General features: G+C 38.0%; 1 protein-coding gene across 1 annotated transcript in view; it reads right to left on the reverse strand.

Moving 5' to 3' along the window:
* Positions 1-13,575, reverse strand: part of ttll11 (tubulin tyrosine ligase-like family, member 11) — a 57,374-nt gene that overhangs the window by 31,677 nt on the left and 12,122 nt on the right. Inside the window, exons 4-6 of the mRNA XM_088940556.1 lie at positions 8,036-8,611; positions 7,501-7,596; positions 6,993-7,111 (exon numbers count right to left, since the gene is read on the reverse strand). Coding sequence (XP_088796682.1) covers positions 6,993-7,111; positions 7,501-7,596; positions 8,036-8,611 — 791 coding nt within the window. The remainder of the gene's footprint in view (positions 1-6,992; positions 7,112-7,500; positions 7,597-8,035; positions 8,612-13,575) is intronic.

Genomic DNA, 13,575 nt, shown 5'->3' on the forward strand with positions numbered 1-13,575 from the left:
TCAATGTTGAATTCACCAGGAAACTGGAATATAACTAATAATACTGATTTCTATTGTAAATGATGAACTACCACAAGCTACTATGTCAGGACGTTTCTTATGGTGTTTGAACACAGCACCAAGGTGAAAAAAGAAAAAAACTGCTGAAGAGTTATGCAATGTGACTGTTGCCAGACTCTGGACAAGAACAGCAGTTCAGAGCAATAATCCAAACAAAATCTCCCAAGGTGGATAAAAACTAAAAAATGAATCAGCGTAATGTTTCCAGTGTCTACATTTTTCCCAGAAAAAAAAGTGTTCAGATGATGTTTCCTAAAGTTCAGATAATTTTGTCTGCTTCATTTCTTTTAATTTTGAAGATAATTACAGGGAATAAAATTGGCAGCATTTAGCATAGCAACTGTCTAATCTACACGTAAACTAGGGCTATTTCTAGATCAAGCAATCAGAATAATTTCCTAGAAGAAAAGTCACTTCAATGACAGTCTGTATTCAATCAATATCTCCTTAAAATGCTGGATCTGAAATCTTTTCTGAAATAAATAATGTGATTAATCCAAGCAGCTCTGCGCCTTGCTCTTATGGTATTTCTATAATTTTTCTTGCAAAAATATACACATATAACAGTAAAACTGAACGCATTCTGTCAGCAAAAGACAGAATCCGCAAAATAGCACGGGTTTATATTCAATGCTTAAGGTGCATTGCCTATCCAATCGTGTAAGAACCTGACGTTACATGTCTCCTGCACTAACATGTAACACAAAGATGAAAATTTGTACAAGGATTTCTACTAAATGTTCTTGAAAAGAAACCTGTCTTGCTTCCTAAATCCAGATTTCTTTCAATGAAAAATCCTGACCTAGTGTTGTAGTCCCCTCCTCCTTAAGGGCGCTCAGGCTCTTCCTTGTTTGCCTCATTCCCCGCACCTGTCCCGTTCCCAGTCCACCTTAAAAGCCAGGCGCTGAGGTTAATCTGGGCTCTGCAGCTGATCTCCGTATCGTGTGAGTCCGGGACCTGGAAGCGCCTGGTCCCGTTAAGGTTTTATTCTCTGTTCCCGTTCCCGTTCCGCTGGTTCCGACCCGGTTCTAGTTTTTATCTTGTCTGTTTTTGGATGGCCCCCCCCGGCTTTGGACTTTGCTCGTGTTTGGATTCCCCCTTTGGATTTCTACTGGATTGTTTGCCCCGGACTCACTCCCCTGAACAGCAGCGCACCAAGGACACGCCCCCCCCTGTTTTGATCCCCGTTTCCTGCATGGCTTTTTCCCCAGTGTTTCCTCATTATTCCGGATTGTGTCGTCCGCATAGGGTCTGGAAAGAACTGTCTGTTACACCTAGAAGTCAAATTGACAAAAGCCCTTATTGTAAAAGGGCAACTCCTTTTAGAATACAACAGAATTAAAGAGGTGTTCCTTCGGCCGTGTTATCTAATTTGTACTTATGTTCACCTAATCAAATATACCATGTATTCATTGTCTTTTTCCCTCCCAAAAGATCCCAAAGGGCTTAACATATAGGAGGGGACCCATAAGACCAGGAGGAGTGACAAACAGCATCAACCATTTAATTAAGGGGTAACAATAGGTTGACCACACATACAAGCACAGAGTAGATTTTAACGAAGACAAGAGGACATCCTTACTCCTATAAACAGAAAAACAGTGTCATAGGATCTGTAACAACCATATAAGCCAGAGAGAACGACATTTGCCTTGTACTCTATTTTCTTGCATTTAAACTAACAAGGTTGTATTTTCCCCTTAACTGACTGAAGGTTGTTACCTTGAGTCAGTTAAGGGTAAAATACAATCTTGTCTGCAGAATACTCACCTCCATTGTTGAAAACTATTTTCACATTGAAACATGCAGCACACATAGGTGTAATAAACAGGCAGCTGATCTTGTCCAGTGTTTGACTTTCAATTTTGCCTTTCCGGGTTTTTGACCCATTATATTCTCAATGACTTAATGATAATTACAACAGCATTTCCACGGTGAAGTCTTCCCTAATTTCCAAGATTGTTCTTCCACACCTAACTGTATATGCACTTAAAATATGTTTTGCTTATGTTGAGAGGAGATACAGTATGTCAATAAAATGCCCAAGGTCAGGTTACAGTAGCCTTGCTTACGTGATTGTCTTTAATAGGCTCCAGCCTTTTCAGTACATGCTGACATGGTCTTTGACCTGCATTTGAACTGTATAATGTTTACAACTACAACAGATGTGGGACAACCCCAGCAGGGAGTCTCCTACTAGTTCCTGTGCAGAGGAATTTCTTATTATCTATGTTCTGCGTATTAACAGTTCACATGAGGTATGAGGTGCCGATTAAGGAAAACAGCACTCCAAATGCATTATTTAATAGTCATGGGATTTACAGCTTAAACTTGCACAGCAATGTTCTTTAAAAAGTATCTAAATCTGCTTCAGTTCATGGGTTTTTGTTTTACATTGCTGTGTTTTCCATAAAAGTATTGGATTGATAACGAATAAAACTACCAGAGCCAACAATGAAGTACAGTATACAATGACTGATTCTAGGAATTACAATATACCCACCAGCCAAAATATTAGGAATCCCCACCAAATAATTTGTTCTGCATGGTGGTACACAGCAATAACAGCTTCAGTAGGATGTGGCATACATTCCAGAAGGCTTCTGAAATATTTGCAGCACAATTACATTGCATAGTTGTAGCAGGGAGGCCTTCAGATGAGATAATGAGAATGGCAGTATGGGGAAGTAAGGTGAATTTTCCACTGATTCCATCAGTTGCAATATATAGTAATTGGGATGTGCACATTTGTCTGGGTTGAGAAGTTCAAACTCACCACATATTACCTGTAGTTCTGAGATGCAGTTCAAAGGTAAGTAAAGTTTCATAGGGAAAAGAAATATCCATACTGAGAATGAAAAAGCAATGGTTCTGACCAACAGGTATGAATACTGCATGATTATCATTCTTTAAAAAAATAAAATTAACACAGCAGTGTGAAGTGTGTCCTTTCAAGACATGACAAGTCTTCTTTGAGCTTTTTTTTATCAAGATACTTGTTATTCTATCTTGTTATCATTTATAATTTCAATACTGGGAATTTTAATTGTGATTCAAAGTGAGAGAATGAGCAGCTATGTAATAATTAATCACACAACACATGCTCATGGCTGCAGTCCAGACAGACACTAATTTTGCCAAGAGCTCGCTTTCTCTAGCACTGCATATTCATCGAGTGACTGACGAATTACATTATCATCCTTTAATTCAATTAGCAGTTAACTGAATTTCTGTAGCACAAAAATTATTCTTAATGAAAAATTAGTAATTATTAAGCTATCATATTAAACTTTCATCCACAAAATTGGAAGTAGTATAATCCACTACCTGTTGAACCACTAAACATTCTTTTCCATGCTATTTCATCTAAGAAAAGCTAGCAGGTTAAATGCTCAAAAGCAATTCAGTTCAAATGCCATTATTTATACAAATAAGATTCTGTAAAGACTCCATGTAACTCAGGTAGTCAAAGTTATGAGCTATGAAAATTGTCATTCAATATGCATCAAACAAGAGAGGCACTGGGTTACACCCTAGGGTGTCATTACACACTGTGAACCACAAAAGCGAACGCTTGCCTGGCTTAACAACTCATTTGCTTGAATCTTTAACAAGGACCTCTGCTTCTGCTCGACAGCAACAACAGTTAAGCTTAAGCCTGTAAAGGGTTTAAGACAGACTTTTGAAAGTATCATGAATATCTCAGGCACAAGACCACCGTCTTCTTGTCATTTTATCGGTGCACATAAAAATGGAAACCACAAAGAAGCATTGAAACAATAAACCACAGGATAAGGCAAACACAATTTCACTGTATTTCCTTTCATATGATGCTTATACCGGACCAAATCCAATATGTCCAATACGGATTAGTTTTAAGACATTCTCACGTTGTTTCTCATCAGCCGCTTTACTTTCTGAATTATTTCATATTAACTAGGATAGTTTTGCCATGCAAAACATACTGGATCTAAACCACCTGTATGTTCCATCATCAAGTTGTGTTTAGTCCTAAAATGAACTTAAAACACACATTTCTAGCACAATATTTCAAGATACATGTCTTCCAATTATGAGAATGAAAAGACGCAATCACTTTCTACTTTTGACTGTACAAACAACGTAAGATCAATAAGTTTAAACACAACTGTTGATGTGTTTTATGGAATTTTATATTATTTATCTTATAGTACTTCATTGCATAGAATGCCAAACTCCAGCTGCTGCTCCAACATCTGGCTTTCAGTCAGCAACAGAAGTAGAAAAGAAAACCCAAAAGATTAAAACGCAAATGCATATACAGTAATAATATTATTATATACAGTAGATACAAATCAACAAAAACTCACATGAGAAAAAAAGTCTCTTTTTCAATGAAGTTCTAATTTGTTGAAAAAAATAAAGTTGAAAAAATAAAATAATAAAAAAATGAACATTAGCTTTTAAAAAAGGGTTATGTGCAACTTATTCTAAGAAGGCACTGGCAGTTTGTCAGACAATAAAACACTTTAAGAAAGAAGCAAAATATGTTGTCTTTTGCTATTTTGAATGTTGTAACTGTATGCCCTCAATTTAGCACTGATCACTGGGACTGGGATTGTACAGTAACTGGCTCACTTATTTTATTTATTTATTTTATTTTTATATTTATATTTTATCTTTTAAAAAGTAATTTATGTACTGATACTTGAATGCTTGAAATGCCAGATTCACTCATCTGTGAAATTTCATTGCAGCATTTCAAAAATTTAATTTTCCATTTAACAAGCTTATGAAGACAGGTTCCTTAATGCATTATTAAGCTCAACAGTCTCCTACTGGGAAGGCAGCCTCTTTGATCAGGATCAAGATCATGATTGATAACTTACAGAGTGAGGGCTGACATGACGGTGTGTCCACAGGAGCTCATTATAATCGTAAGAGCATTCAGCTGTCGCTTATTAAAACCTGTGTGACAGCATTGACTCTGATGGAGCACTCCTCTGGTGTCAAATAACTTACAATAAAAGAAACTGTTCTTCTGCCACTTCTGCCATTGTTCTATGTCTGACATGTGTTGTATTCAAAACACAGCCTAACGTATATATATATTGAAATGTGATATACTGTAAGCTGTGTCCCGATGTCGCTTCTCCCATTAGTGGGCCAAGGTAAACAGCAACTTTAAAATGAAACATATTGCTTGTGGAAAGATTGCTTGGCGCTATCTGACTGGGAACAACGGTTAGGGCTCACCAATTATCTTTATTTTAACAAACCTCATATGTTATTAATAGGATTAATTGGATGAATTCCTATCTAAAAAAAATGTTTCAAAAGCTGGTTGCTGGTTGCTTTCAAACCAAGGGAAGAGGTTTTCATGAGTAAAATTAGACTCTAATTTGTAATAATAATAATAATAATAATAATAATAATAATATTTACAGTATACACTACGGGTGGCATAATGGTGCAGTGGTTAGCATTCGCATGGGTTTCCTCCCACACTTAAAAAACATACCAGTAGGTTAATTGGCTTCTGGGAAAATTGGCCCTGCTGTGAGTGTAAGTACCCTGCGATGGACTGTCGGCCCTTCCAGGGTGCACGAATTGGATGAAGTAGTTAGAAAAAGGATGGACAGACGAAACATTCACAGTAATTTTCATTGTACAGGCAACTTGTGGCTGACATGAGGACAAATGTTCGTCCCCGACCAGGACCGTCTCAAGCCGCTCGAAAATGACAGAACCTGCCCTTCTCTTCCATACAGTATTACCCTCTTCACAACCTCAGCTGAAGGCAGTCCTCCTAGGGATATGGCATGAGAAGTGGCAGCACATGTTTCAAAACCTTGTGGAATTCATGCCATGTCCTGTTCAGTGTGTTCATGCTGGTTGCACAGACCCAACACCTGACCCTTTTCAGTGGGGGTTCCTAATATTTTGTCCACTGAATGTACAAGAACAAATGTGAATACTTGAAACCTCTTAGGAATGATCACATATACTGAACCATAATCCGGTATTTATAGTATTTAAATGCAGCTTTGCCTGCAACCTTGTATTGGATAAAGGGGTTAGAAAATGGATGGATGTAGCTTTGATATTCACATATGCTCATGAAATCAAATCAGAACAGCTGTAGTCAAAGTCCCTGTTTGATCATCACTGCAGTTTGCTCATCCCTGTGCATTTTCAGAGTATCACCACTTAACAGTCTTTCTGCTGTGGCCTCTGGGTGATTTCTTCAGTATAAAACTCTCAGTTCAGCACAGCATCTGACCTTTTAAACTAACGAGGAGGGAGGATGAGCTTATGTTACTCAGTTAATTAATTTTGTGGTTAAATGAAACAGATCCCAAAAGTCACTGTTGTAAACCCCTTAAATTGTTGCAACCACATAAATTGCAATTATACAGCTTTGAGACATACAGCACAGTCATATTTTATCACAAAGACAAATGATATAGAAAAGCAAATACCAAGGCCACACAAAACTACCTTAAGATTTATTAGTTTTCCAACTTGTGCCCAATATGTTTTGAAATACTCTAGTCACTGAATCCACCAGCAGAAGAACCTTAGGCTACAGCCTTGCTATCACAATGCAGTACATTACTGTAACTGTGATGCCCCTCATAAAATCCTTTCATTCTGCCATGAAGCATGTGTCTGAAGAGGCCCACCCAGTGCGTTCTTTCCAAACCATGATTACAATAGGGTTGTCTACTGAGCTGCCCAGTTGCCCCAGTAAGAGTTTCTAAAATTGTCTCAAATGTACCTTTAGTGAATGTTTTGTTCATGTGCATCTAGATATCTAATTTGCAAATGTTTTTTAGATTAAAGGTTGAATTATTTCAATATATTATCTAGAGAAGGAGAAAGTAATTTTAGACTCATGCCTTTGGTGCAGGTGGCCCAAATTCAACAGATGAGCTCTGAGATGAACTTACTGGTGATTGGCGAGCTTCCTCTGTCCTGGGTCCACCAAGCGCAATGTGTCCCGGATGACCCCAACTTTTACTTCTTCATCCACTGGGCTGGGAACATACTCAAACACACCCGGGGACACCTGAAAATCAAAATCCTCTCTCAGCCCTCAGAACTACTTGTTTTACTGAACACTGGGAAGGCCAAGCAGCGTTTAACTTAACCATGTTTCTGTTCTAACATTCATTCATTCAGTCAAATGCCACTTCTACAGGAAAAAAGGTCCTATAAAAAACTTGGAGACTAACTGGTTCCAAGAAATATGAACGAGACACAATGAAAACATGATGATTTATATCTAAAATTAGATATGAATTATACTAAATACCTTAAAATCACCATCTTGCTTTCTTATTCTTTCACTTCATTACTTAATGTGCCATGTCAGGAGCCGAAGATAAAATATCAGTTGGAATAAAACTGAAGTTTGCTTTTTCTCCTTCTTCAATGGAAAGAATGAAATTTTCTTACCTCTTGTTCATGTTCGATTCTCATACTAGGATTAGCATTAACCTCCAGTAAAATGGGCTTCAGGTTTTTCATCAGCAGAATGTCAAACCCTAAAATCTGCACAGAGATAAAAAAAACATTTATGAACATGGATTCAGTTCTGGATGATATCAAGTGGTCAAATTACTAAAAACATATTCACAATTGCTGGTTGGTTTCAATTCTTCATTATCATGCTTCATGACACACATTCAGTAGCCCATTTAAAACAGGAGATAACCAAGGGCATCTTTTAAAGCCAATAAGAGACTGAGAATATGTTCAGTTTTAACATTTACAAAAAAGCATCTCTTTTGGATGCAATAATTCTAAAATTATATATTTAACCTTGTGGAGGCCTTGGTTTCTGCTGAATCCTTTAAAAGAGAGCCAGGGAACATGAAGCACAATATTTCAACAAGCTAAACTACTGTCTTATTCTGAAGCCTATTACACTTTTTGACACTTTCTGAAGAATGAATCTAGGGTAGTCATTATAGATTATTGACAGTCTCACCTGAAAGCATGTTGGTCCTGGCTTCCCGGCAGGAATATCAGCCTGATAATAGACCTTAAGCTCAGGCACCAGTGCAATTACAGTCTTAATGACCAAGGAGATAATGTCTGACCATACTTTCTTGATGTCCACACCTTTGGAGGCTAGGCGGTACAGAATGCTGGAGAATGTTCTCTTGCTTCCTGTGTTGGTGTTGTCTGAATGAACAAAGTTTCCGCTGTGGACATTTAAGGAATAATTTGTCAAGTGCATGAAGACATGGTCCAGGTTTTTTTGGTTGGGCTCCTGGTAAGGCTCTGTGCAAAACCTGGATAGCCCCTCTTTGGCGATGTAAATCTCCAATGGGTCCAGAGACCTTACCAGGACATACAATCTGATGTCAAATTTGAGTTTGTCGACGAGCAGTGGCTTCTGGATGTATTCCTGGACCACAGCGTGCTTGCTCTGGGCGTGGCCCATGACGCGGACATCACTGGGATCACGAATGAGGTAGATGCCATCACCCTGGGATCCGCCATCAGGTTTCACAATGAAGGTCGGTTTCCAGGAAGGGTCCTTGTCTTTAGCAATGCGGACCTGCGTGGCAACAACAGGAATTAAGCTAGGAAATACAGCCTGACGCAGCCGGGGCACTTACCATAAATTAGAACCATTCTGGAACCCAGTGGCAGCATCCAAATTTATCCTCATTCAGAAAAATGATTTCAATGACCAAGCAAGAGGACCTTTAACAATCAGGCTGATTGGGTAAATTGTTCCTCTTGCACAGTAGGCAAATAATGGCTTCCAGCCACAGGAGGGATATGAAGACCTATTTTGTCACGATGGTAAATTTAGAAAGCCTTCACTTCTACATATTCACAAAAAGTTAAATATTTAACCCTTTTTCTAGTGAAATTGAACACGCAGTGTGCATGGTCTAAACAACTTTGCTTCTAATATATTATAAAGAAATGCCTTATGTTATGCAAGTCAGACATTGCTCTCATCCAGTTCATTTTTCTTTAATTAGGCTTCCAAGTGTACAAGCCTATAGTGATTGTTCTTTTTTTTCAATTTCATCCAATATGGGAATAGCTGAAGGTAGCAGAGCAACTTTGTACAGTACTTTGTATTTCTACAGTATGTTGTTGGAATTATAAATCTCTACAGCCTCTTCTGTATCCAGGACTGGCTCAGTATACCCTTCGTGAAAATCATCTTATGAAGCCAGTGCCTCATTGGTATACCAGGAAGCTAAATCTATTAAAAATACGAAGTTATGGCATCAACCAAGTTAGCAAGTTTTGCGATTGCAGCACAAACCAAATGTGCTACCATGACTGGTCATCTTCACTATTATATTATCAACATTTGAACTACTTAAACTCCAACACTGTGGAACAGATAATTTCCAAAACTGACACTGTAGGTACTTGTTAAATGACACATAACACATACTTTGCTGTTAAAATTTAATCCACAATAACCTTAAAGCCACATCACTTTATTGCAGTATTTAATGGTAACAGATATTGCTTGGAAGCATACTGCTTGTAGTTTTTTGGTTCTATTCTAAAATATTTTATATTTTCTTCTCTTCACTTTCTCTATTTAGTTGGATGTTCTGCTTAAAATATGAATTCGGTAAGATGTTTCAAGATATATGGGAGAATGTTCATTCTGTAAGGTCATACAATTATCAAAACACATAGAGCACAGATCCATCTTTTGAATATCTTTTAAAGGAAAAAGACTATGCACAAGAAGACTAAGGAATGAGAAGAGGTCACACTGACAGGAACAGAGTGTGCTGGCAGTATACAGTACCTTTGTTTAATACATGTATCAATATAGCTAAAATATTTTTTTAAATGGAGTATTAAAACGCCACAAATGTACATCGGGAAGAATAATGAATAGGCAGATCCTACATTCTTATCTGTGTTTTTACAGCTGTTTAAGTTAATTGTCTGCTGTTAATGTTATGAAAGTGATTTTTACAGAACTGAACAGTGGATAGCTGTGTGGTTCTGTACAAATCTGTCTATAGCCAGTGGGTATATGTCCTTGCTTCACATTACAGTGCAAAGCAGCTGGAAATGGGTTATGGAATGGGTAAAGTCTATTTTTTTTTATATCTGAGCTAAAGGTAATGTTCTTACCATGGATTGAGATCAGCTAATAAAACTTAAATCCCTTCCTTGATTTTCGGCCACTGATAAAGATGTGAATTCAGCTCGCAGATGGACTAAAGTTTCCATTGTTACAAAAAAATAACTGAGCCTCTTAGGTGTTCTTGAGAAATTTCCTGTCCGTTAGCTTACTCTCAACCCTAAGGCTAGAAATCTCTGCCAAATAACAGACTTGGAGGAAAGAGAGAAATTTGTAAAGTAGAAACTTAAGATAAAGCCTATAAATCAAGAAATATAAATAGAAGAATCTGAGAATCGGATGCTTTAAAGAGAGATAACAATATAAATCATAAATGTTCTATTAAAATAAGAGCTGCCTACTTAAGTAATCATTTGGTCTGATTAGAAAGAGAGGGAATGACGAGGTTTGATTACAGTATCAGTACCTAATATCACTATGATTTTAAAACATATGAGTTAATGAATTCAGTAAGGTCTGAGCCTTGAATAAATTCTAGTGTAACTAATGTTAGCAATTCCACAGAGGAGGCCCGGCTTTAACCTCTTTAAATGATGCATATTGCCTTGTTGGAATGTGCAGAGCTACTGAACTCCCATTCCAGGGTTTCAAGCTGTCATATTCTGAAAAGCGCACTTCCTACTAGTGTGACATGTGCTCAGATGCTTGCAACACAAAACCTCCCAATGGAGGTGCTGCCAATGTTTATTAGCTTTATGTACGTTCAGTTCTACAGAGGATTTTCTCAGGGCTGAAGTGTATTTAAAAGTAAATTACTGGAATCTTGATGATCCTTTTTCATTACTTTCAATGGCCTTACCCCTGCAAGCAAGGACTTCGATTGACTGAAAAATGTGCTGAGTGACATTCAGGTAGTGGCAGGAGACAGAAGCGTGGTGGTCCTGGTTTAATTTAAGAACAGCCTGCAGAGAATTTACTTTTGATACCCTATCGAATGAACTTCTGCGGTTTATTTACCACAATCATGGCACCAAGCAGTAGCAAAGTACAGATCAGTAAAAACAAGGTGTTTTTAAATTACCTGTGGTCTCTCCTTTAGGTATCATACTAGCATTGTGCCATGTACAAGATAGAAAAATGGACTTGATTCTTCAAATTGTTTTGCAAACTGCACATTGTTTCCTTTTTATGCCCTCCAAAACTGGAACTGGGGGGCATAGCTAAGTGGTGGTGAGCACTGCCACACTAACAGCTGCGGGGTCTAGAGTTGGATTTAAGCTTCCATCTGAATGTAGGATTTTATAATAAAAATAATAATTAATAATTGCTTACACTTATATAGCGCTTTTCTGGACACTCCACTCAAAGCGCTTTACAGGTAATGGGGACTCCCCTCCACCACCACCAATGTGCAGCATCCATCTGGATTATGCGACGGCAGCCATAGTGCGCCAGAACGCTCACCACACATCAGCTATCAGTGGGGAGGAGAATAGAGTAATGAAGCCAATTCATAGATGGGGATTATTAGGAGGCCACAATTGGTAAGGGCCAATGGGAAATTTGGCCAGGACGCTGAGGTAAAACCCCTACTCTTTTCAAGAAGCACCCTGGGATTTTTAATGAACACAGAGGGTCAGGACCTCGGTTTTACGTCTCATCCGAAGGACGGCGCCTGTTTACAGTATAGTGTCCCCGTCACCATACTGGGGCATTAGGATCCACATGGAACGCAGGGTGAGCGCCCCCTGCTGGCTCCACTAACACCTCTTCCAGCAGCAACCTTAGTTTTTCCCAGGAGGTCTCCCATCCAGGTACTGACCAGGCTCACACCTGCTTAGCTTCAGTGGGTTGCCAGTTGTGAGTTGCAGAGTGATATGGCTGATGGCATATTTTGCTGGGTGTTCTGGTTTGTGCTCGTAAAGACATTTCATCTACCTTTGACTGTCTATTCAAAGCTGTCCCTGTCTGATGAGCAACCCAGGAGGAAAACATGTCTTCTTATTTCCGCCTTGCACAAACATACTTCTGGGACTGGCTACAGCTTGCCACAACACCAAGATCAGTGGCATAATGATAATGGAAGCATGGCATTTGGAACAGCACGTAGCTAATTGGCTCAGCTTGGACTGCTCCAACACAGGGAGTACGGACCATGCGATCTTTTATTTTTCTCATACTAATGTTGAAGCTTTCTTGCTGCAAAGTCCCATAGTGTTTTAGGAGGTACTGCACTGTTACTGGAGAAATAAAGTGGTTCAAACTGACAATGCTGCAAGCTTACAGCCACACAGAAAATCACAGGGCTTGTTTTATACATAGCACACCAATAATACTCTACCTGGGCTGGGTGGATTAACTCAAATCTTACAGGCTTACAGGAGAGATGGGACTCCAATGATGAGGTATATCCACAATATACAAATACAATCATAAACAGATGCAAATTAGTACTAGTAGGGTCTTGTAATTTAAATTTTAATTTTAATTTAAATATTTGGTGTCAATGAACAATGACTTTCAAGTTCTCGACAAAGTACAACAACTTCTATTTCAATTGTTTAATTTAAAAGTGATCTGTAAATGTATTCCTATTTTAATATAATGTGAGTGTGCAGAAGCATCAATACAAACTGAGGATTACCGAAGATCTAGGCAATATTAAACTGAGGAATGCCTGATATTTACATAACATCAAGGTTAAACAGCACATACAGTAGTTTAATCAAGATTTTGATGCTTTTAAGTAGTCGCCAAGCATTTAAAGTTGAATAAAATATATTAAATATGTATTATACATCATTATATGCTGATACGATTACCATTGTGCACACTACTATATAATTAAAAAAATCAATAAATCAACAATGATGGAAGATTTTGACAATCGTTTAACCCACATCAATCCAAAGTGCAGTCAATCGTAAAGATCAACATTAAACAATTATACACAACAACACGATACTGTTCACATGGTACTGTATATACAAATACTGTATGGGAGGTTACAAGGGCTTCAAGAATGTGTTAACATTTTCAGGAGATGTCTTTGTTTTGCAGCACATAAGCACATACGCACAGCACATTTCTAACTGGGTAAGAGGTAGAATATCCTTATGTTCATTAATGTTCATCAAAATAAAGTAAGACTGGAAAAGGTGTCACTAAGCCACCCAAGATTTATACAGTAATTTAAAAAGCCTAAAAAACAGAAGTGAACCCTACAGTTTTAATTTTATATTACATTAAATATTACATCTTAGGCCCTATTAGTAAATACTAATGTGAATGAGACAATTTGTAACTATTAAGACAAGATCACTATTAGCCATATACAATTTCTTGCATTAGGAATTCATCTTTTCGCATACCCCAACTTGCTCTCCATGAGACACACAGACAGGGAGAGAAGCTTGGGGTCAGAGCGCAGGGCCAGCCATTTATAC

The sequence above is a fragment of the Atractosteus spatula genome, chromosome 23, assembly GCF_055471065.1.
Source record: "Atractosteus spatula isolate fAtrSpa1 chromosome 23, fAtrSpa1.hap1, whole genome shotgun sequence".
Classification (NCBI taxonomy): domain Eukaryota; kingdom Metazoa; phylum Chordata; class Actinopteri; order Semionotiformes; family Lepisosteidae; genus Atractosteus; species Atractosteus spatula.